Source organism: Meriones unguiculatus, chromosome 14, assembly GCF_030254825.1.
Source record: "Meriones unguiculatus strain TT.TT164.6M chromosome 14, Bangor_MerUng_6.1, whole genome shotgun sequence".
Taxonomy (NCBI): Eukaryota; Metazoa; Chordata; class Mammalia; order Rodentia; family Muridae; genus Meriones; species Meriones unguiculatus.
In genome coordinates, this window is record NC_083361.1 from 62,719,950 (window position 1) to 62,742,965 (window position 23,016).

The 23,016-nt window shown below is 46.0% G+C and overlaps 1 protein-coding gene across 5 annotated transcripts in view; it reads right to left on the bottom strand.

Moving 5' to 3' along the window:
- The window catches only part of Slco3a1 (solute carrier organic anion transporter family member 3A1), a 284,954-nt gene that overhangs the window by 33,216 nt on the left and 228,722 nt on the right, over positions 1–23,016 (bottom strand). For all 5 annotated transcript variants that reach the window (XM_060367352.1, XM_060367354.1, XM_060367353.1 and 2 more), the window contains exons 5-7: positions 18,716–18,880; positions 11,351–11,549; positions 9,326–9,464 (exon numbers count right to left, since the gene is read on the bottom strand). In XM_060367352.1, coding sequence (XP_060223335.1) covers positions 9,326–9,464; positions 11,351–11,549; positions 18,716–18,880 — 503 coding nt within the window. The remainder of the gene's footprint in view (positions 1–9,325; positions 9,465–11,350; positions 11,550–18,715; positions 18,881–23,016) is intronic.

Sequence of the window (23,016 nt, forward strand, 5' to 3'; positions counted from 1 at the left end):
ACCAAATTCCTTTGCTTTACTATCTCTTCTCTTAGTAAGGTCCATCAACTTCCCAGGAACCAGACGGTAATTTTGACACCAGGAGGAAACTCTTTTCCTCCTGACTCTAAGGCTAAATGAAAAGAGCCAATTGTAGTTTTGTTACTGATTTACAGTCACTTTTACTAGACAGGATTTGGCTTACAACAGACACTCAGAAAATGTTTTGAATGAATACCTGATGCCCTCCATATCCTAAAAGGGTCTCAACCCTGTCCCAGGTCTAGCTGCACTTATCACTCTCTTTGATCCCTGTAGTAGCTTGGCTGGGAAAACATTTGTGAATGGGGACCTTCCAACCACATGGACTTAGAATGACCAAGTATAATTGGGGAACAGTTCCTGGTGGGCTGTCTGACTGAATACCTCATGAACTGAGTGCTGGCTTACATGGCTTCTTGGGAAACACTTGGAGACATGACAGGTGTACTGTAACTCAGTGATCAGGCCAGAACCCTGTGAATAAGCCATTTATTCACAGGTGACTTATTACCTTTGCTTGGTTTATCAACCTTGGTGTCTTTATCTGTTTTATTTTGGACCTCCACTTGAGCTATAACCCATTATATTACATTGGCCAAAAAATAAGGTCAATGGGGAGATAGCTTAGTTAGTAAACTGCTTGGTGCTCAAACATGGGGACCTGAATTAATATAGATATTTACATAAGACATATATTTTATATGTGTGTGTGTGTGAGTGTGTGTGAGTGAGTGAAGGCCACAGAGATGCTGCATGTGTCGTATTTTGGTTGCAGGTCATCCCATGAAGTCAAGTGAGTAACATAACTCAGTCGTGTCAGTGCTCGAAACATTTTGGATTTTGGCATTCTGTATCTCACATTTTCATGTTCTTACAGATTTTCAGTGAATCTATAAGACCCTACTCTGTTCCTGTGCTTTAGATTTTTAGTGAAGGATTTATGCTGGGCCTCTTTCCATCCTAAGAAAGAAAAGTACTTTCTTACAGCTGTACAGTCCTCTATCACATTAGCCTGATAGAGTCTGTTAAACCAGAAATAGTGAAATATTCAGATAGCCATCAGTTCTTGCAAGCCATCGTTGGGTCATGCTACTCATCTGTCACTTTGGCCTGGCCAAGCCTATCTGCTGGGTAAGTTCTTATGAAATTTGCAGGCTAGCTTCCTTCTGTCATCTTGTTCAACAAGCCTGTCAGGCCTTCTCTGTGAGCACAGTGGCCTTCTCATTATCCACGTGAAGGATGGCACAGTATTTTAATGACAGGAAAAGTAGATACTGATCCCTCACATTGTGACAGCAGACAGACAATTCAACTCTCTGAGGACAACAGGGACTACATTCCTTCCCAGAAAAATCATACAGTGAGAATATACTGCCTTGAAATAAGGGTAAAAAAAAAATCCCCACTGACAAAAGAGCTTACTCCTGTAATCCAGTACTTGAGAAAAGTACATAATAAGTTTGAGGTTATCCTGGGGTAACTGAAACAAAGACACGGGGGGGGGGTGAGGGGAAGGATGGAAGGAGGACAGAGAAAGAGAGGGAAGGAGGGAGGTAGAAATCAGCCTCTAGCCAGATTGGGAGTCATGAATGAACAGGGAATCCAATACATTTTCTCACTAACACACAGGATTTGGCAGAGAAAGCTCTAGAGTGCATACCCATCATTCAGTCCATAGGACCAGTGGGGCTTCAGTGTATAATCTCAAAGATGCAGGCAAAGGAGGGGGTGTCTTTATTCCTGCAGTTTTTCAGATATCTCTGCTGGGAGCTGGAGGGAGGTCACCCGGGTTGTTCATAATGAGGAACAAGGAAATACCTTTGCCTGGAAATACCAGCTTAGGTATGTTCTAGAAGCATCTTCAGCTTGCTCAGGCCACAGGAGAGAATGTACAGCCTGCCTCCTTTATTACACTAAAGTGAACCTTTTTTTTTCCCCATACCTGGCTTTTCTCTCTTCTTAGACTTTCCACTGCTCAGGGCTACACAGGTTTGGAGGGTTCGTATTAAATTTCCTTTTAACACAAGTTGGAGGGACATCCCCAACTACCTATCTTTAATATAACTACATGTGTGAGTGCATGTGTACCTGCATACATGCACATGCATTAGTCAGAGGAGAGCATCAGGTGTCCCGATCTATCGCTGTGTGCTGTGATATCTTGACAAGGAGCCTCTCACTGAACCTAAACCTTGTTGCTTTTGCAAGCCTGGCAGGTGAGTGAATGCCAGTGGTTCAGCTGTCTCTGCTTGCATTGGTGCTTGGGTTACAGACATGTGCCAGGCTTCACTGTGTTGATGTGTGCTCTTGGCATTCAGGTTCAGGTCCTCATGCTTGCGTGGTCAGAGCTGTTACTCGTTGTGGCATCTCCCCAGCCCAGGAAGCATCTCTCTTGATCAGATCTTACTAATGTCTCAGGATCCATATGCAAATGTTATAATGTCTATACCCCTAAACCCGAAACTATCATAAAGGAATTTCAGACAAGGAACACTCAACTGCATGCACAGTCTACTGGCAGGCCGAGAAGTGGGTGAAGAGAGGGCAAAGGAGGAGGGAAGAAGTCTCTTGTCTTCCTACATGCTGATTTTAAATCATGTAAATGTACTATATTTTAAAAATCAAAGACTCCACTACCAGTGAAAACACAAAAGAAGAAATCAGGGAGCATGCAATAGTCTATGTCTCCAAGTTACATCATGATTCTACATTCCGCCACTGACTTCCACTGAGAAATGTTTCTATCACATGCAAGGCTGGGAACAAATAATCACAATAAAAGCTGGAGACCATAAATGCAAAAACAATTATTCTCCAGGTCTTGGATTTTTTTTTTTTAACTGATGAAGGAAATGGCAAGCACGCTATTTTGACAGCTCATCCTACAAGAACAAGACACTCATCAGCCGTGTTTTACAAATCTTGGCAAATGAAGTTGCTTCTGTTTTTGTTCCTGCCATCACTCAGAAGTGATGGGTCATTTCTTATGAATGGAAGAAATGGATTCCCGGGCTGACAGACTACTTTTGTCAGAGCGTGGTGTGGGAGGGATGATGTCATCGGTGGTAAAGCCTTGCAGAAAAAGTGAGAGGCACGAGGCCGGCCTCATTACTCTGGAAGCATTGGGGAACAATCAAGTCTTCTCAGTATGGTAATGCTTCCAATTTCTGGTCCAGAGGGATTTCTCTAGCATGAGTGCCAAGAAAGGCAGCCTCCCTCCTGATCCTGCCGGGGAGACTTTCTTTTTCTTTTCTTTCTTTTTTTTTAAAATTAATGTATTAATTATTACTATTTTCAACAATAATGAGGTGGTACAGTGTCGACTACAAAAGAAGCAGTAATAAGCAGCAGAGGGATGTGTTGGAGCTTCAGTGAGTCGTGAGGAATCCAGGCACAGAAAAAGACGCTGTCATTCTCAGAGAAATGTCCCTGTCTCCTGGAGGCCGTGTCACCAGTCCTTTGTCTCTTCATTATTAGGATGCCAGGAACAAAACCTAAGCTGGTATTTCCAGGCAAAAGATCTCGTTCCTCATTTTGAAAAACCCAAATGACCTCTCACCACCTCCCAGCAGAGGTATCTGAAAAAAAATGCAGGGATAAAGACACCCCCTCCTTTCCCTGCAAGGTCACCAAGTGAAAGAAAATGACCGGGAGGAAAATATGTCATAGTGAAGGCAAGACCCTGTCTTCCTGCACCTTTCACAGGTAGCACCAACAGTAGGACCTATCTCAACATTGGTGACTTACCTCCTGGTGGTAACCCCACCCCGCACCAAGGGGCTGCTCTTTGGGGAGCAGGGAAGGCCACTTAGGATCTCCCACCGCATGTGGGACACAGAAGACAGCATTGGAAGGGAAGGATATGACTGTAGGTTCAAGTGAATCCCAGACCCTGTGTTTCTCTCTCTCTCTTGTATTCTGTCTCCTGATGTCAGATCCTGCCATATTAGTTTAAACATCTAAATATATTTATTATTACTATTTCAAAATATTTTTATTATGTAGTACCCAAGCCTGGTAAAAGACACACCCCTAGCATAACCCAGTAGACTTCTGCAGGGATGTCCTTCCAGGCTCGTCCAGCAGGCAAATGCCTGCTCACCCTCAGGAGAAAGGCCTGCCCTGGTATAAACAATACTCTCTCCTTCCAGCCAGTTTCACATAGAGCTAATTTCTCCCCTACGGGCCATAACTTCACCAGGCCTCTAAGTGTTCTACCTAGCCACTTCCTTATATTTAAATATATTTTTCTTTAACCTTTTAATATTGGAGCTTAAAAATAATAAAGCTTTTCCTTATTGAAAAAGCATTGTGTGATTATTTGGGGCAATTTCAAAATATGCAGAAAATCTGAAAGATATTGACAAAAACTATTCTTAATTCTCAGTCAGAGGCAGTCATCTGTGGGTACAAACAACTGCTTATCTGGTCATCCAGCTTTTTCTTCATGTTTGTATGTGCACATGTATGTATACATACAGGTAACACTCTCTTCGTCATGTTCAACTTTACTTATAGTTTTGAGTCAGGGTCTCTCACTGGACCTTAAGCTGGCCAGTTTGGCTCCTCAGAGCTCCTCCTGTCTCTGTCCTTACTGAACTAAAGCTGGACAGAGTATTGCGTTTTGGTACTTTCTTGTATACACTCCTAGAAAACACCATAGTAGATGCAGGCCCTGGACCGGATTCATCTCCGTGACACCTAGCACAGCGCCTGTGATGTAGCAGGCGTCATAGCTGGTAAGGCTCTAGGAGGGCTTTATTTGAGTATCCCCAAGGTCCTTCTAGGAAGTCGTTGCTAGGATGAGCATGGACTGTTAAACCAATGTTGGATCTGGACCACGCTATAGGAAACACTTTCCCAGCTCAAGTCTGTGGGGTCAGACAGAGGAATATACATCGAAGAAAAAGCGGTTGAGGCGTGAGGGTGTCCGCTGGTGAGGACTGTGGCTACACAGAGAACAATGAAGGACAAGCCACATCTTGGCTGCAGATGTGCTATAGTCTAGCTTTCTCACGAGGTCCATATCTAGACTCATATATAAAACCTCCAAGCTGAACGCTCAGTTTCATCTGGCTCAGGCCACCAGGAATGCATTCTAATTAGCATGCATTGGCTGCCTGGGCTGGACAGGCGAAAAGGCAATTGTGACACTCAAGCCGGCAGGTGAGGAAGACAGGGCATCAGCTCAGGGGCTGTGGATCTCTCAGCATGCCTCATCCCTCCTAGGGCTGTATTGTCTCCAGGGCTACCTGGCCATTTCCGAGGACCTCTATGGTAGTCAGATAAAGGTGGAGGCTGGTGGCTAACCATCCCACGGGGCACTACTCAGCTCGTAGGGATTGAGAATTGTCTACCTAAAAGTAGCCTCAAAGCCAAGGTGGAGAAATAGTCTACGAAGCACAGTGGCTTCCGACCCTGGTCATATCCTAAGAACGCTTGGGAGGCTTAAAAGTCACATGCCAAAAGAATGAGGAAGGAAGAATCTCTGAGTAGGTATTGTAAACCTCTGCAGGGATTCGAAAATGTAGCTGGATTAAGACCTACGAGGTGGCATCCCCAGCTCCGAGAATGCCCCACCGTAGAATCCACCTCCTTGCTGAGAACCCTCAGGATGCTTATCTCAAACAGTACTTGGTAAATGTCGTGTGGCCTGAGTAGGGGTAGATCAGCCATCTGTCACCTATGCCCCCCAAACTGCCGTGCTTGGCTTACGTTGACTTTTAACCTATTGGTGCCTAATAAAAATTGTTTTCTTTTTCCTCCTTGAGTCAATTATTCAGGCCATCAAAGGGACATAACTTCCGACATACACACATGCTTTCTGCTGGAATAATTACTTCTGAAGGCGAAAAGTAGGCAAACACTCTGAGCGATATATTCACACCAAAGGAGGCTGATAAAATTAACTCCATCTTTTTGTCATCCCTCCTCACCACGGGCAGTGACAAGGTTTAGAAATGCAACAGCAAATGTGGGCTAGGAACTTCCACTGTCATCGCTTGAGAAATGAAAGAGGAAACTTAAAAACAAACAAACAAAACCCAAAGAAGACAGTAAAGACAGGGATAGCTGATGCTTTCATTAGCTGTCTTCGTTTTCATTAGCATCTTAATGACCTGACTGGTTGACTTGTTTGGATCTAATGCATGTCTGGGGCAGACTATGGTGAGACCTGAATAAGGATAAAGGTACGTACCTTTAAATTAGAACTATCCCATCTACCTGCTTGCCAGCTGCTGCCTAGGAGTTTTACTGTCTGGAGTCACCTGATTGAGGTTGCATGGGAGTACCCATGGACATTTAGGAAGTCTGAGCCTTTACCCAGAGCTCTATCTGGCACTGAGCGGCCACAGATCTTCAATACAGCCCTATCTCTGCAGCCTGGTGAGGGACAGAGATGCCTAAGCAAATGAGCCATTGGAACAGATGGGCTTTGAATCTTGCCAGGTGAGAATAGGAGCGGTGGAAGTTGGAAGGGCATGAACATTGTCTTGAAATAAGTGCTGAGGTAGGAGACAGCTCTGTAGGAGCAGGGAAAGGGCAAGATAGGCTAAGCCCTGGCAGGTAGGCAAGACAGGACTCAAAGACACAGGGGAGACTATTCTATCTAGAAGGAATGACATGGGCAAAGCTCCAGAGACAAAGGAGAGCTTGGCTGTTGGGAGAGTTTCGCTAAGTGGCTGGTTAGGAGATAGAAAGAGAAGGGACATTGAGGCAGGAGAGGCAGCTAGGGCAGACATGAAGAATAATTGTGTTGAGTGTGGGGAGTGTGCAGAAAGACAGTTTCATGCAGGCGGGCATCTTGAAAATGAGCGGCCGAGTGGAGAGAAAGATTCTGGGTTTGGCCCAGAGGGCCCCAAATGCCACTAAATTCTACGGTGTGATCCTGGTGGGCTCACACAGCACTGTATGGAATAGTGCAGGCAGAGATCTAGACAGTGCAGAAGGGCCCAGGGAACTGATGGAGAAAGGCTGAGGCCACACCAAGACAGCCTGCTCTCCAGAGACAGGGAAAGGAGCCATGGAAATAGGAGAGGCCAGGAGACCCTTCATGTGGAGAAGAGTTAGAGTATCTAGAGACCAGAAGGAAAGAAAGCTAAAAAGAGAGAAGAGGGGTTGGAGGGGGAAGGGAGTCCCACACCAGGAATATAAGCCTTTGTTTGGCATTTCTTCAAAATACTGCTGCGGAGATTTTAAAGACTCAAAACTGCCTTTTGCTCATTTTTGGACGTCATCCCAAGATTCCTTTTGACTCAAGGCCAAGCTTGAGTCAAACAGTTCACATGCCACCAATGAAGCAGGGAAGACCCATTACCTGGCCTGAACCAGGCCCTTGGCCTAAAGCTCCCGCAAGGTCTACAGCAGCCTTTTTTTTTTTTTTCCCTTTTCTTTCTTTCTTTCTTTTTTTTTTTTTTAAAGGCTCAACTACCACAAGGACCCCATTTAGGATGAACAGGATTCTATCTCCAAGTCCTTCCTGTGGTAGCTGGAAGCCAGGATTACCCAGAGGATTGCCTCAGCGGGGAAGAAGTGCAACCCTACAGTCATCCCAGTAGGCTAGGTGATGCTCCAAGTCACAGAATGGAGAGCAGGTGTCTGGGCAATGAGTATCAACTCTAGCCCACTGTTCTAGAATGACAACGTGGAGCTCTTCAGCTTCTTTTTCTCAAGTAAACATGCAGGAATGGAGAGGCTGTTACTGAACAAATACCTTATTCATGCAAGATCAGAGGAAAGGCAGGTTCTTCAGGTTTGGGTCAGTGTGCCCCAAGAATAAAGGCCTGTTGGGTCTCAGGACACGGCTACTCTGAGTCACTTAAGTTTTCATCACTGCACAATGCCTGAGGTGGAGTGTTAACAGAACTGTCTGGATATTAAAATGTCAATGAGGTTGTTCTTATGAGAAATAATAGCTGGTGTTTTTATTTGAACCGCTCTCTGGGTCCCAACCCCCTTTTAATATTTATTTCTACTCACATAAAGAAATTGCTTTATCATCTAATTTATAAAATCGGGTCCTCCCAGCCCCCAATCTGCGATGATTTATTTTCTTTATAGAAAATGTTAATAACTGGCCAGGAATCTAGATCTTAAAAGCAAGCAAAAATGAAATCTTTGAAAATGAAAACAAATGATTTATTATTATTTTTTTCTTTCAGGGAACTGCTGCTTTTTTAAGATGCAGGAGGCAGGGCAGTGAGGAAATAAATGACTGAATCACTTCCCTGAAGGCAGCCCCCATGACAATTATCTTTTCCTTCCCATCAGTGCACTGCATGAAAAATTATGAAGTATTTCTGGGGCAATAGTGTCCCTAGGTCAAGATACCCAAAGATTAAAGATAGTCACTGCTGGAAGATGGCTAACAGTGAAAGAGACACGCACATCCAGGAAGGAACAGGTGCCCAAAGACTCTAAGGCAAGAACTCCAAAGGGAAAGACAAAGGAGCATTTCAGAGTAGCAGCATTGGAATGGGGTACTGAGGGGTCAATAGGAGGTGTCCGATGGAAGAGAAAAATACAGAAAGAAATAAACAGAACGCTGAACAGCTATCTAGAGGGAAAGAAGGCAGCTGGAGATGTGAGATGAAGACACATGTGGACCAGGATCAGTGCCCTACAGGAAGGCTAGCTGGGTGATGACTGCACGGGTCTAAACAAGAGAAGGGGAGCCCCTGTTCTGGGGCAGTGGTAGTATGATGCAGACAAAGAACAGGTGCAAGAGGAGCTTGGAAGGTGGGAAAACGGGGCTGCTTAGCCGGTCACTTGGCACCCGGTATTCATCCAGAGAATGTGGCAGGCTGGCAGCCAAATTAAAAAATCATGTTAAGGGGAAGAAAAAGCAAAAGCATGGTGGGAGGAGAGAAGGGGTGAAAGACGTTTAATTCGGAAGAAAGGCAAAGAGAACTGAGCAGGGATGAGGCTGAGTCTCAGGCTTTTCCCATCTTTCCCGTTTCTATATAGTTCTGTGGTGGACAGCTCACTACTGCACACAGCCTTATTCCCTGCCACCTTTTGCAAGTATCTTGTGTCACAGCTGCTTTTCCAGCTGCATAGACATTAGTTGCCTTTGACTTTGACTTTTAGTTGCCCCATGAAGTATCTTAGGAACCAACCTGAATCAGCAAAGGCCTGAGGAACTACCTTGGCCTGTTACTTTCCCGATAAAGGAGTCTTCGTTAGATCAGCCACAGCAAGGCACAAAGATGAGACTGCCCACTCTGTACCATGACTGGACTATGAGCAGCCGTGGCTGCCTGAGTCCTTCCCTCTCCCCTGTATCCCAGAGGTTTTCAATTACCGTGCTATTGCAGCCAGCAAAGCAGGCTGACAGGTAGGTGACGCCATCCGCCCCGCACACTGGAGTGAAGGAATCGGTCTGACATTCACAGTTGTTGTTGCACTGAGAGTAGGGGTCAAGGGCCGAGCCACGTGCTGAGCTGGAAGAGAAGGGTTAAGGGGACACATCAGAAGCAGGGCCATCAAGATGGGACAGCAACGGAGGCGATAGCACTCCGCTGTGATGGGAAGCGTGGTGCCCTCCTTCAGAGCGCTGACCTGCCAGGCTTCTACTCTTCCCATCTTGTCCCTGGCTGAACTGCAAGTGCCTGTCCTGACCACTGCCCCCAGCGCAGACTGTACCCCTTCAAACAGTGCTGGGTTGGGTAGCTGGTGGTATGGCCTTTGGGCTTCTCCCAAAGTGAGGAGGATCTTGCATTTTGTAACCATGTGCCCTTTGAGCTGCAGGCAGCTGGGGCCTAGTTCAGGGTTATTCCCTCCGGGACACTTCTCGAGATGGCTGCAGACCCCGCTACACCTAACTACTCCTGCGCTGCTGGATACCTCACGCCCCTCGGTTTGTTTCTCCCTCTCCGGCATGCAGAATGCCCAGCTTGGCTTCACCCCTCTGACTGGTTCAATATCCAGAGCCACAGAATGAATGCTAGCTAGGGTGCACTTGCCTCTGTACTACAAAGAAGCAGCCACCACCAAACTGGGAACAGATACCCAGGGACAGCCCAGTCTGCAGCCCCAGAAGGAGGAAGCGACTTCAGCGGCCTCATTTTCTGCTCTGTCCTCAGGCTCAGAGCACTTCCTGGTAACACGGGTGACACAGGGACACCTGGCTGTTGAAGGAATTCTCTGTGTCGTTTGGTCTGTTCTCCGTATAACCCCACAAATTTTATCAAATGGGAAATCGAGGCTGGGGCAGGTGAAACATTTGTCCGAACATAGGAAGCGCTTGAGTGTTGAGAGTTAGTTAGAGCTGGGCAGTGTGACCGCGGGCCTTCGGCTTTGTTTATTTTTCATTTTTACGGTGTAATGGCACAGTAGTGGCACCCTGCACATGTGCTTCTAATCACTGCAGTGCGCTGCTTGTGAGCTGAGCAGTCCGCAGTGAGGGTTGTTGCTCAGAGCCAAGTACAAGCCGGAGGGTTACTCTGTACACGAGGAACTAGGGGTGACCTGAAGAGCACGTGGGTCTGGGAGAAGCCATCCCTGCTCTCCCTCCTGCTCCCTCTCAAGGGATGGCAGATGAGTTCAGTTCTGCCCAGTCTACAGGCTTCCTTGCATCCCAGTGGCCTGCCTGGAGGAGGACTCTGGCTGTATAACCTACTGGGTAGCCACAGGTCAGGGTGGTCTCTGAGTCCCATTAGGAAAGAGGACATTGGACACAGAGATAATATAATCCCATAATTTATTTGAAGGGGAATTGCTATGGAGACTCTGGTCAAAGTCCTGGGGTAATAAGAAAAGAGACCAGGGGCATAAGAGATCCCATAGCAACCGGCTGATTCCTGCCCCTCCTGCCCCCTCTCACCATTTGCTTCTATTGCTTTCTTCCACTACCATTTAAAGATGCTCATTGTGGACCTGACCTGGTAGCGACTATGTAGGCTGGATGGAAGTTTCTGATTCCTATAGGAATTACTGACACCGATTCTGTCTTTATTTTAAGCTGAATTCTGAAATAAGGTTTATTCTTTTTTTTTTTTTTATTTTCCCGTCTTCATATCATTCCTGAAGTCAAATGTCAGAAAGAGCAAGTGGACCAGAGAATGAATGACTGCTGTTTTTGGGGTTGTCCTGCTGTGTAGGAGAACATCTCAACACACTGAGGACAGGCTGAGTCTTCCAACTGCAAGGAAGAAGCTAAGGCCTCCCGGCCTTCTCTGCTCTGGATCAGCAGAGTCCAAACTGGCTCTACCAGCCTGTGGTAGAGAGTCTGGTGGCTCTGGGCAGGGCTGAGTGAGCTCTATGAACCCACAGTGAAGGTAGCTCAGGTGTTCCTGGGCAGGGTCAAGCTAAGTGTTTAGGTACTTACTTGTTTCCATAGGGAACAGTGACCCCAGCCACAGGGCCCGTGTCACAGCCCAGGAAGAGGAAAGAGACGTAGCAGGCCGTGGACACCAGGTTGACCATCATGGCCATGCGAATGGCCCCCAGGGCAGACAGGCTCAGCTTCTTCACCAAAAGGCCACCCAGGAAGATGCCCAGGCAGGCACAGGGGATTGCCGTCATCCCTGAAGGAGCAGAGCAGTGGGATGTGAGTTAAGGAAGAGGGGCTGGTGGGTATCAACAGGTCCTGTGACTTCACATGACTCTACAGTCTTCATGGAGGGTCTTACCTCTGTTCTCAGGGAACTCCCAGATAACAAAGGGAGACGGGTGGAAAAAGTCAGTTACTGTGAGCCAAAATGTACGCAGCTGGCACAACATACTTGGTGCTACCCAAGAGGATGTATGTGCATAAGCTAATGTGGGTCCAACTAAGAGAAAGCTGGGGCCCAAGGGATGAAACCCAGGAGATTAAATATTAGGAAGCAATGATAGGATCTCTCCATTAGTCTGTCTGTCTTTTTATTTTTTCCTTCCTTTTTGATGTTTTGGTGTTATTCTGTCAACCAGGCTAGCCTCAAACAGCTGGCAATCTTTCTACCTCACTACTCAAGTGTTGAGATTCAAGGCCTATCCTACCAGGTTCAACTTCTCTGTTAATTGTGTGTGTGTGAATGTGTTTGTATGCATGTGCACATATGTGCTTGTGTCCTGCAGGAGCTAGAGGCTAACCGCAGGTGTCATTTCTCAGGCACCCATTTTTGCGACACCATCTATCTTTGGCCTCTTTGTTTCTATTACTTGGGTTCTGGTCATAGAACTCAGATACTTAAGCACCTTGCCATGTGATTAGCTCTGTGCATTCTAAGGGGACTTACGGGTGTTTGGCTGGGGGATGGTTCAGTAGATACAATGGCTGCCATGCAAGCGTGAGGACTGGAGTTCAGAAGCCCAGAATCCACATAAATGCCAAGCAGGCCTGGTGGACCACCTGTGATCTCAGTACGCAGGGGTGGAGGTAAGATCCTGGGGGCAGGCCATAGTCAATTGACTAGTAAAAACTGGCAAAGCTCCAGGCTCAGAAAGAGGCAACCTCAAAAGATTCAGTGGAGAGTAACTCATGAAGACACTGACAGCGACATCATGCTTACACACACAGGCCCACACACTGCAGCTGAAGACAAACTTATACATGTGAACACACATGGATTCATGCCCCCCCCATAAATACAGACTTACATATGTGAACACACACAACACACACACACACACACACACACACACACACACACACACTCAGAATGTGAGAGTTTTCTCTTCCTTTTCTAATGATGCAAGGCTGGTTCATGGGAGGTTCCAACGCTGTTTAACCCAAAAGTTGCAGGGCTCACAAGTCTGTGGAGTACACCATTTAGACAGTTCTGCTATGCCTCAGGAATCATGTCAATCAAATCACTATGTTCTGCAGCACTTGCTGAATAATTGGCGAGCATATAGTCTCTTTCTCTCTCTCTCATACACAGGGCTATCTCCAAGGCAGCAGGCCTGAAACCTGTTTCCCAGGATTCCCAGAGACCCAGGGTGTTGACAGAGAACCAAAGGACCTTGCCATTCCCATCTCCTGGCTTGCTGTGGCTCTGTTCTGATATTTCATCTAGGACGAGGCTTTAAATTACTGAGTGTCATTTATCTGCCGTGTAGATTATGCATGGCTAATTTTCCAGTCTAGGCGGCCTCCTCCCTGCCAATCAACCGACCCCCAGGTCAATTGACTACATCAACCAGCTGGTATGTGCTGAGGGAATGCAAATTAATTTTTCATATTAGGGTAAGAAAATATAATCGGGAAGGCTTAGCTTGCCAAGACATGACCATGGCCATGCTTAAAACAGACATGGACTCGAGTGTCACTGGTTTCTTCAGACATCCAGGCTTAGTTTCTAGGCCTTGGTAATGAATGTGGACATCATGACCTTGTTCTTTGTGCCTCCATCCACAGCCCATGACACAGCCCCCCCCCCCCCCCACACCAGGTTTTCTAACTCTCTCTCCATGGAAAAGTCTAGGTGCCCAGGGTGCTGCAGCTTTTGTGTATGTATTGGTTCTACTCCTAGGATGCTCCTGTCCATCCTTCCTTGGCTGACCTTGCCTCCTCTTTGAAGAGGCTTCATCGACCCCCACTCCTCTGGTGACATGGAAAGAGGACTTAAGATGGATCAGAGGATTAAAAGTGAAGGGACCAGAGTCGGGATCTCAGATGCTAGCTAGAACCCGGTGGCCCACCTACAGTCGCACACTTACGAGGAAGAGAGGGGGCATCCAAGGCAAACTGTCCAGGTACACTAGCTGGCAATGAGGAGCTCCGGCTTCTGTGACAGTGTCCTGTTATCCCCTGTCTGCATTCCTGTTTCCATGGCTCTACCTGCCTCTAAAGCTGCTGAGTTTATTTTTGCCCACCCTGTTTCTTGCTCTCTCCATCAGCATGAAGTTTCCACAAGGAAGGGCACCCTTCGGGTACCATTTAGTCCCGCCCAATTCTCAGTGCCTAACACAACACCCTTCACTGGATGGCATTCAGGCAGCCCTTCGAGAATGAGTGAATCTGTGAGCAGGCTGGGTCTGTGTGAATAAGCCTTGGTGACAACATGCCCACTCCCAGAGAGCATCCTGGGCTTTGTTTCATTTTCTGGTTGAGACAGTGGGGGTGTCGCCTGGTGATGATGGTAACCATGGCAACAACAGGATTTCAGCACCTTTTCTCCCAGTCACTATTAGCTTCCCCTTTTCTTCCTCCCTGATATGTGCACATGTCCTTAGCACCCCTGGCCGTTGTCAGAAATTCTCAGGACCAAAACCTCATCCTCATTAGATTAACTTATGCACATTGAGCCCTTGTAATCTGCACTCATAAATCAATGTCATCAGCCCCTGGACGGTCTATACTCTTTCTCTCTGAACCCTGACCCATCCGCTGATGACGCTGTGGGTGGCCCACAGCCTTGAACGCACAGATTGAGATAACTGCATGCACATCATCTCCCAGGAGTTCGGGGAAGATTCTGAGAGCATCTCTCTCCATTAGGCTCCCTCAGTGCCCCCTGCCAGCTCCTCCTGCAGTGAGCTCTCCCCAGGACACCCTGACTACATCTTTGCTGTGTGGGACAAGAGATGCTTGCTGCCTGCCCGCCCTGAGACTGTGAAGAAGCCCCGCCCCTTCTTTCTTCCCACCTTGTTAAGCGCTCTAACAAGCAGGAATCACCAGGAAACAAACAGATGCGAGGCTGTGGAATTGTTTTTCTGACCTTCTGCCCCGGAGACTATTGATTTGTTTGTCGATAGAAAACTTAGGCATTTCTTCTAAAATAGGATCTGGCCCTGAAGATTCAACTGTGCAGGCACAATCAAAATAGAAGATGCAGCAGAAGAGAAACCAGGAGGTGGGAGATAAACCCTGGGGTGCTGGAGGTTCAAACCCCAGATCCTAAAGACAACAAAGACTGTAGCTTCCATTAAAGGGAGAGGTGTTTTTCTCTTCTCTCCTGCAAATACTAAAAGCTGTTTGAATTTTACTCATACTCACTAAAGAGTAGGTGGCAAGAATGACTAGTGTAAAAAAAAAAAAAAAAGAAAAAACAAACTGCAGACTGCATTCCCTAAACATTTCTAGGAAAAACAAACAAACAAACAAACAAACAAACAAACAAAAAACAACACTCTGGCATTTTTTCATGATGTTCAGGGTTTAAGTTTCTTTTTAAACTGAGATGTAATATCCTGTTACATCACACAGACCACCCTGGTGAAGTTTCCAATATGCAGACACCCCCAGAACCAGCACTCAGGTCAAGGTTAACACAATCCCAGATGCTTCGTGCTTGGGAATGCTCTATCCCTGGCACTTTCACAAGAGCCAGGAGCAGGGCCACACACCTGGAACCCCAGGGCTGGGTTGTAGGGGACAGGTAGAGCCCAGTTGCATGCTGGCCAGCAGGTCCAGTGTGACCTGTGGCTCTGCATCAAAACTAAGGTGGAGAGGGGCTGAAGAAGCAGGTGTCTGCTTGCGATGGACCTCTGGCCGCCACATGCACGTGTATGAATGTGTACCTGCATACACATAACACACACACAGCATACATCTACACAGGCATGCACGCACACACATACACAGCTGCTGGCGAGTCTCTTGGGTACCTCCCCATGGCTGTAACCTTCAAGGACAACTGTGGCTCTGGCTTCTTTTACCTTAATTGACAATTCATTTTTTTTTTTTTAAAGTTCCATAAATACATTCTCTTTGTGTGTGACATCTTTCAACTCGTATCTATTCACAAGGAAGCCTGGGTGTAAATTCGTCCTTTCCAGAGCTGTATGGTATAGAATGAACAGTCTATAGTTTATTTACCCATTCTGCTGTAGACAGACATTTGGGTTAGTTCCAGTTTGGGATAATTATGCATAAAGCTGCTCTGAACGTCGTTATATATGCATATGTAAATGAGTGGACCTAAACACTCGATTCTGTTGGATAAGTGCCCAGAAATGGAACTGATGGATCGCAGCCCAGGCATATGCTGAGCTTTAATGGGTGCTACAAAACCTGCTCAAAGCAGAGGCTCCCTTGTGTATTCTCACTGCAGTGTGGGTTCCAGTTCCTCCTTACTCTCCCCAGCCAGCGCTCAGTGCTGTCATCTGGTCAGTGTGTCATGGTGCTCCCTTGAGGTTTCAATCTGCATTTCCCTCATCACTCATGCTGGACAGCATCCTTCGCATTCATTGGCCATTTTGTGAAGCAAGGGGGTGAATTTCTCTTTCTCTCCCTCTATGTCTCTGTGTGTGTCTCCCTCTCTCTCTGTGTGTATGTCTGACTCTGTATGCCTGTCTGTGTATGTGTGTGGGCACACATGTGCACATGTGGTGTGTGTATACGTGAATGTGTGTTTGTGTGCTTGCACAGGTGCACATGGGTATGTGGAGGCTGGGGCTGACGTCAGTACCTTTATCTATGGATTTCCACTTTGCTTACTTTTTGAAAAAAGTTGTTATGTATATGGACATTTTTGCCTGCATGTATGCTTGTGTACCGTGTGCATGCCTGATGCCCACAGGCCAGAAGAGAGCACTGCATCCCTTGAAACTGGAGATTTTGGCAGTTTTGAGCTACCATGTGGGTAATTTGTCCTGGGTCTATGAAAGAACAGCCAGTGACCTTGACCATGGAGCCATCTCTCAAACCCCTCCACCCTAATTTTTGAGATGAAGTAGCTCACTGAACTCAGGAGTTTACCCATTGTCTAGACTGGGTGGCTGTCAACTCCAGGGATCTGCCTGCCTTCCCTTTCCACAAACCTAAGATTATATGGATGCACTGCCTTGCCAGCCTTTTAAGTAGGTGCTCACATCCATATTCTCATGCAGCAGGGACTTTACCAATTGGACTATTTATTTCTACAACCCAAGGAGGGTTTTCTGTTTTAGGTATGCATTCTTTGCCTGAATATATATGTGTGCACCATGGTTATTCCAGGTACCTGTAGGTCAGAAGAGGGTGTGAGATCCTTTTGAATTAGAGTTATGGATGGCTATGTGCCACCATGTGGGTGCTAGGCATCAAACCCAGGTCCTCTGTAAGAGCAACAAGTGCTCTTAACTGCAGAGCCATGTCTCCAGCTCTACCCCAGGAGATGTTAAAGGGTAAGACAAGAACACACCACCCTCCTATTTCTTTTCAGCAAACAATATGATTACCGCTTGACAAAGAAGATGAAATCTAGGGGTTGGAACCCTCTGCCACCTGGCTATACACTGTACTCATGGCCGTCCTCTGCCCTTTCAGAGGAACAATTGAGCTCTCTATCAGGGCTGTCCACTCAGGTTCCCTATCTCTTCTGCAATACCCTTCTGTTTCACTGCTTAGAAATCCAATTCTGTTTTCAGTGTTCTAAAATTCTATTCTATTAACCAAGATCCTTTTTAAGTCCTCAACTGAATGCAGGACAGTATCAATTATATTCTATTCCTAGCAAATTTAAATCAGGACTCATCATGGTCGACTCTTCCCTCCTCCTCAACTGCTTTGGTTTTGCTATAGCTAGTCAACTTCTGAGACAATCCACTTCACTAAGGCAGCCTGTTGGTCATATGAAGACTGCAGAATAAATTCCTTCCATATGAAAAGCAGACTAAGATACACTCTGTGAACACATTCTTTATTCTGCCTCAGCAATGCTGCTTTTTAGGGACCAGATTAGGTTTTTTGTTTGTTTGTTTTGTTTTTAAGCTCAACTTAAAATGATTAGAAGTAGATGCCTGGTGAGAAGAACAATAAAGCCTCACCTCACCTTAGGAAAAATTCTGTGATCCATTAGTTATGCCCGCCATAGGCAAGGGCATCAGCATGGGCATGCCTTCTTAACTTTACTGATTGATTGACTGAGTGATTGGTTTTTCAAGACAGGGTTACTCTGTGTAGCCTTGGCTGTCCTGGACTCATTTTGAGGACCAGGCTGGCCTTTAACTAACAGGCCATCCTGCCTCCCCGAGTGCTGGGATTACAGGCATGCGATACCACGTCCGGCTTCTTAACTTTATTTTAAAACATATTACTGCACATGTGTATGAGCAGGAGTGATACAGTATATTGCGAAATCCGAGGACAACTGCGTGGGGCTGGCTCACATTCATGTGAGCTCTTGGGATCAAGTTAAGTTACAAGGTGTGTGCAGCAAATGCTTTACCTATGGAGCCATCTCTCTGGCATGTGGATATATCTTCTAAGCTCTGTACTTGTGAAATGTGGGTTTTATGCTGTCAAGATCATTCTCATTGTCTGATAAAAACAAAAACAAAAAACCTACCAATCTTTTAAGATTGTCTTTGGTTGCTTTCTCCCATCATATGTGTTTCAAAACTTTCCATTCGTATCAGTCAAGAGGCTTCCTGACCCCTCCCAATGTTTTGTACATATACTGTGTATTTTTGTTCTTTATGACAATGTGTTTTGTTTTTCTACTTTAGTATTATTATTCTGCCTGTGTGTGCCATGGTACCCATGTGGTCAGAGGACAATTTTCAAAGTTGACTCTCTCCTCTAACCATGGGTTCTGGAGTATTGAACTTGGGTCATCAGCCTTGATCAACAAATATTTTCCCTGATGAGCCATCTCACTGGCCCTATAGTATGTTTTGAATAATTACTCAAGTGCAAAAAAAAAAAAATCTCGATCTGAAATTCCCTGTGTGGAAAGGCCACATGTACACCGCTGCTATTGGCTTAGCTTAGGCCTGTGCTCTTTTTGGACCTCCGAGCATTTGAGTATGTAGCTGTGACAGGAGGGCGATCAGACTCACTCACCGAGCAGCTGGTTGGCAGAGGAAGTGGTGAGGTTAAATTGCTGTTCCAGGTACTTGCCCAGGAAGGCAGCAAAGCCCGCCACCACAGCGATCTCCATGCACGCAGCCAGGACAATGCAGGTGAACACAGGGTTCGAGAGCAGATGCTTGGTGACCTTGGGGATCACTGTGGGAGGGACAGAAAGCAAGGTCAAGGTCATACATGTTGAGTGCCTACTTCTAGACCGACTTAAATCCCTCCCTGATGCATTCTCGTCTGTTCCTTTAAACAACACTCAGAGGGGCAGCACCTGGTGGCCCAGGCCAGAATCTATATCTTGTACATCATTTGTAACCAAAACACTGGTTTCAAAGAGCACACCAACATCCCACAAATTAAGCCATCTTCTACTCAAACAGGCCACTCTGCCTGACTTGCATTCCACAACTTCAGGGGTTCAAGTCACATATCTCTTAAGCAAGAACAAGTTGTTTTGTTGTCCCTTACTTCACTCCAAAATGAAATTGTTTTTGGATTTTATACATCCAAATATTTAAATATATGTCAATGTGCCTAAAACTATGACCTGGATGTATACCGAGAGGATATGTTTAACACCATTTCTTTCTTGACACAAGAAATAAACCAAACTTTGGGCAGAGTGCTGGAAACCTTATGGAAGAAGAGAGAGATAGAAACACCTGGAGGGGACAGGAGCTCCACAAGGAAAGCAACAGAACCAAAAAACCTGGGCCCAGGGGCCTCTACAGAGACCCATACTCCAACCAAGGACGATGTATGGAGAGGACCTAGACCCCCTGTTCAGATGAAGCCCATAGGCTGCTTACTTTCCAAGTGGGGTCCCTAGTAAAGGGTACAGGGGCTGCCTCTGACATGAACTCAGTGGCTGGCTCTTTGATCACCTTCCCTTGGAGGGGGGGAGGGTAAAGCCTTGCCAGGCCACAGAAGAAGACAATGCAGTCAGTCCTGATGAGACCTAATAGGCTAGGGTCAGATAGAAGGGGAGGAGGACCTTCCCTATCAGTGGACTGGGGGAGGAACACAGGGGGAAAAGAGGGAGGGAGAGTGGGACTGGGAGGAGATGAGGGAGGGGGCTGCAGCAGGGATACAAAGTGAATAAATGGTAATAAATAAAATAAAATAAAAATTAAATTTAAAAAGGCTCTCGTCCTTACAAACAGGCGTGAGCAAATGAAGTCCTCTGCACCCTGATCAGCTCTTCCCTGCAGGGCAGGAGCATCCCATGGGGGTCTGAGCTATTCAACCTTGATTGGCTCACACCTTACATAATAACTACTGGGATCAGCTTGGGTTTTCCCCTCTCTCTCTCTCTCTCTGCTCAAAGTCCACAGCAGGGAGTCCCTGGCATATAGTCTGGTCCTTGGGCTTTCGGTTTACTTCATGGTGCTGGGATGGTTCCAGGACGCTCTGTCCCTCCCTCCATTCCCACACTGTTCCTCTCCTGGCTACATCCATTGTCTTACATTAAACTTTCTTCATCTACTGTAATGCTCTTCTCCTAAACTTTTTGCTCATGCTCCCTACCTCCCAGATGGGCTTTCCTCATTGTCCAACCTAACCTGGAAGAGGCTCCCAGACAGCTGCAGATGCTTAAGGATCCATAATACTTGGCTTTGGTCATACATACTCTGAAACTTATGTCCCATGTTACATCTCACAGGGCCTGATAGCAGTTTGAGACTGTTGAATGATGCTTCCATCTTGTTTAATTCACTCTTATTTTCCTTACAGTATGGCTTTGTGAGCCACCGAAGTGTCCTCTTACATTGGTGCTTTTTAACAACTCGAGATTTGTTTTTGTACTTTGAAAGTAATTAGAATTCTTGGCACAGGGTCTTCAACCAGCTTTCTATGCTTTGGTGATATAACCTGTCTTTTCTATAAATAGTAAGGATGGAGGTGAAATATAGGTTGCTGCAAACATTGTCCAAGCGGTGTGCCTGTGATTAGACTTGGGGCCTGCTGGGAATGGGGCTCAGTTGGTAGAGTGGCTTGCCCAGCATGCACACAGCCTTGGGTTTGATCACAAAACAGGTATGTTGGCACATGCTGTAATCTCAGTCCTGTCTGTCTCTTCAGCATTGACACCTTTACTCGTGTGTGCGTGTGTGTGTGTGTGTGTGTGTGTGTGCAGGTTCATGTGTATTAAGATATGTGTATGGAGGTCAGAGGTCAGCCTTGGGTATCAGTCCTGCCTTTCACTTTGAGACAGAGTCATCTCCCCATTGTCTTCCTGCCACAGATGCCAGCCTGCAGAAGTGCTGGGGATTCTCCTGTCTCTGCCTCCCATCTCCATGATATTAAACACTTGTGCTGTTCATCCTGCTTTTATGTAGGTTCTGGGGATTCAAACTCAGGTCCTTATATGTTCATAGCAAGTGCTTTTATCCACGAACCGTCTCCTCAGTCCTTACACCTTTACTTATTTTTCTGTCTTTGCTGGACACCAGAATCTATATATGCTGAAATCTGTTCTATAGAATAGTAAACAATTTATCTATAACTCACGCCCATTCTCTCAGATGACCTTAGTCGCCTCTAAACAAATTACATCAAGTACAAGATAAATGCTGTACAAGTAGTTGCTAGAGCACACTGTTTAAGGGGCTTAGGATAAGGACACAATTTGTACTTGTTCAGTACAGATGCAGTGTTTCATGGAGTACGTTTCAATAAGCAATTGCTTCGGTCTGTGGATATAGAACTTTACACAGATGGAAGCCAGTGGTATTTGCAAAATAATTAACCAAATATAGCTGATTCATTAAGTGCCATGGCTTAAGACAGACTGATTTCGAGTAATCCGAAGATAAGTCTTAGGTAAAGCATAAATGCTTTTCTATAAATAGTAAGGATGGAGGTGAAATATAGGTTGCTGCAAACATTGTCCAAGCGGTGTGCCTGTGATTAGCCTTGGGGCCTGCTGGGAATGGGGCTCAGTTGGTAGAGTGGCTTGCCCAGCATGCACATAGCCCTGGGTTTGATCTCCAAGGCTGCACAAAACAGGTATGGTGGCCCTTGTGAGGTAGAAGCAGGAAGATCATAGTTCAAGGTTGTCCTCAGATACGTAACATGTTTGAGGCCAGCCTAAGATACAGGAGATCCTGTCTCAAAAAGGCGGGGGGGGGGTATATTTTTATTTTGCTATGCTCCTATTACTAATAAAAATGAGGACTAGTGATAGGGTGTGTTTCTCTTGGTGCACATGGAAAAGATCAGACACAGACTCATAGGGAGTTGGACTAAGTAATAGAAAAGGCCAATAAGTGTCTGTGGCCACATAAACAGGTAGGCTGAGAGCCTAACCCTGCACTCCAAGGTGATGAATTAGCCAGTTGTCCTACAGAAGAGAGCTAATTACACAGCCACAACCGCATCTCCTAGGAGATGAAACCTCCAAATGGCCCATCTAATTAGAATAAAATAATAATAGGAGACACATAAGTTTTTAATAACGTTAACAGACAAGCTCCATGCATCAAAATGACAGAACAATAGGCTAGGGACTGGCAGACATACAAAACTTAAAATTTATCATCTCTGGGAAAGATATCAAGTTTCCAAAGGGAAACTCTCCAGAGAGGAGGAGGATTGAAGGGTTTAGTTACAGCACTGGGCTGGATGACTAGAAGCTCAGGATTACTGTGGGCTGAGTCCTGGATCTCGTGTCCAAAGGGATAAAGACAGTAACCAGCGTTGGTGGCCTTGGCTTTTCTACAAATGTTTCTGAGGCTTTTGAAAGGCAGCATTAGGGTTAACTGAAAGCACAACAAAATTAAAAGCCAAAATTTTACAAAGGGTATGCACAGAGACAGTAAACAAACAGCCTCAAGTCCTTGGACTTTGTGCCTGTACACTGTGCTAAAGAGTTTCCTGGTCTTTATGGGCATGCTGTGTGACTACTTTACAGGCCTTTAAACATTTATGGCAATCTGACTTTTTAGAAGTATCATTTCAAATAAATGCCTGGGAGTGTTTGCTTTTAAAATCTGTGTTTAAATGTTAAGAAACTTTCCTTTGTTAAATCCATATTGTTTTAAAGTATTGTGCAAATACTCGGAGAACTGTTGACTCCTCGGTGTTTAAAATGCGGCTTAACAAATACAGAAACATGGAGCGCAATGGGCATAAACAGAGGGTGATCTGTTCTTCACCGGCAAAGGTGTCATGGGTATTAAGACTCCATCATGGTCGATCACTGTTGAGGAGCCAAGGCAAATTTGAGACAGTGTGTGCCAAGCATGAGGGCAGCCAGGATAAGGTTCTGGAAGACTATAGCC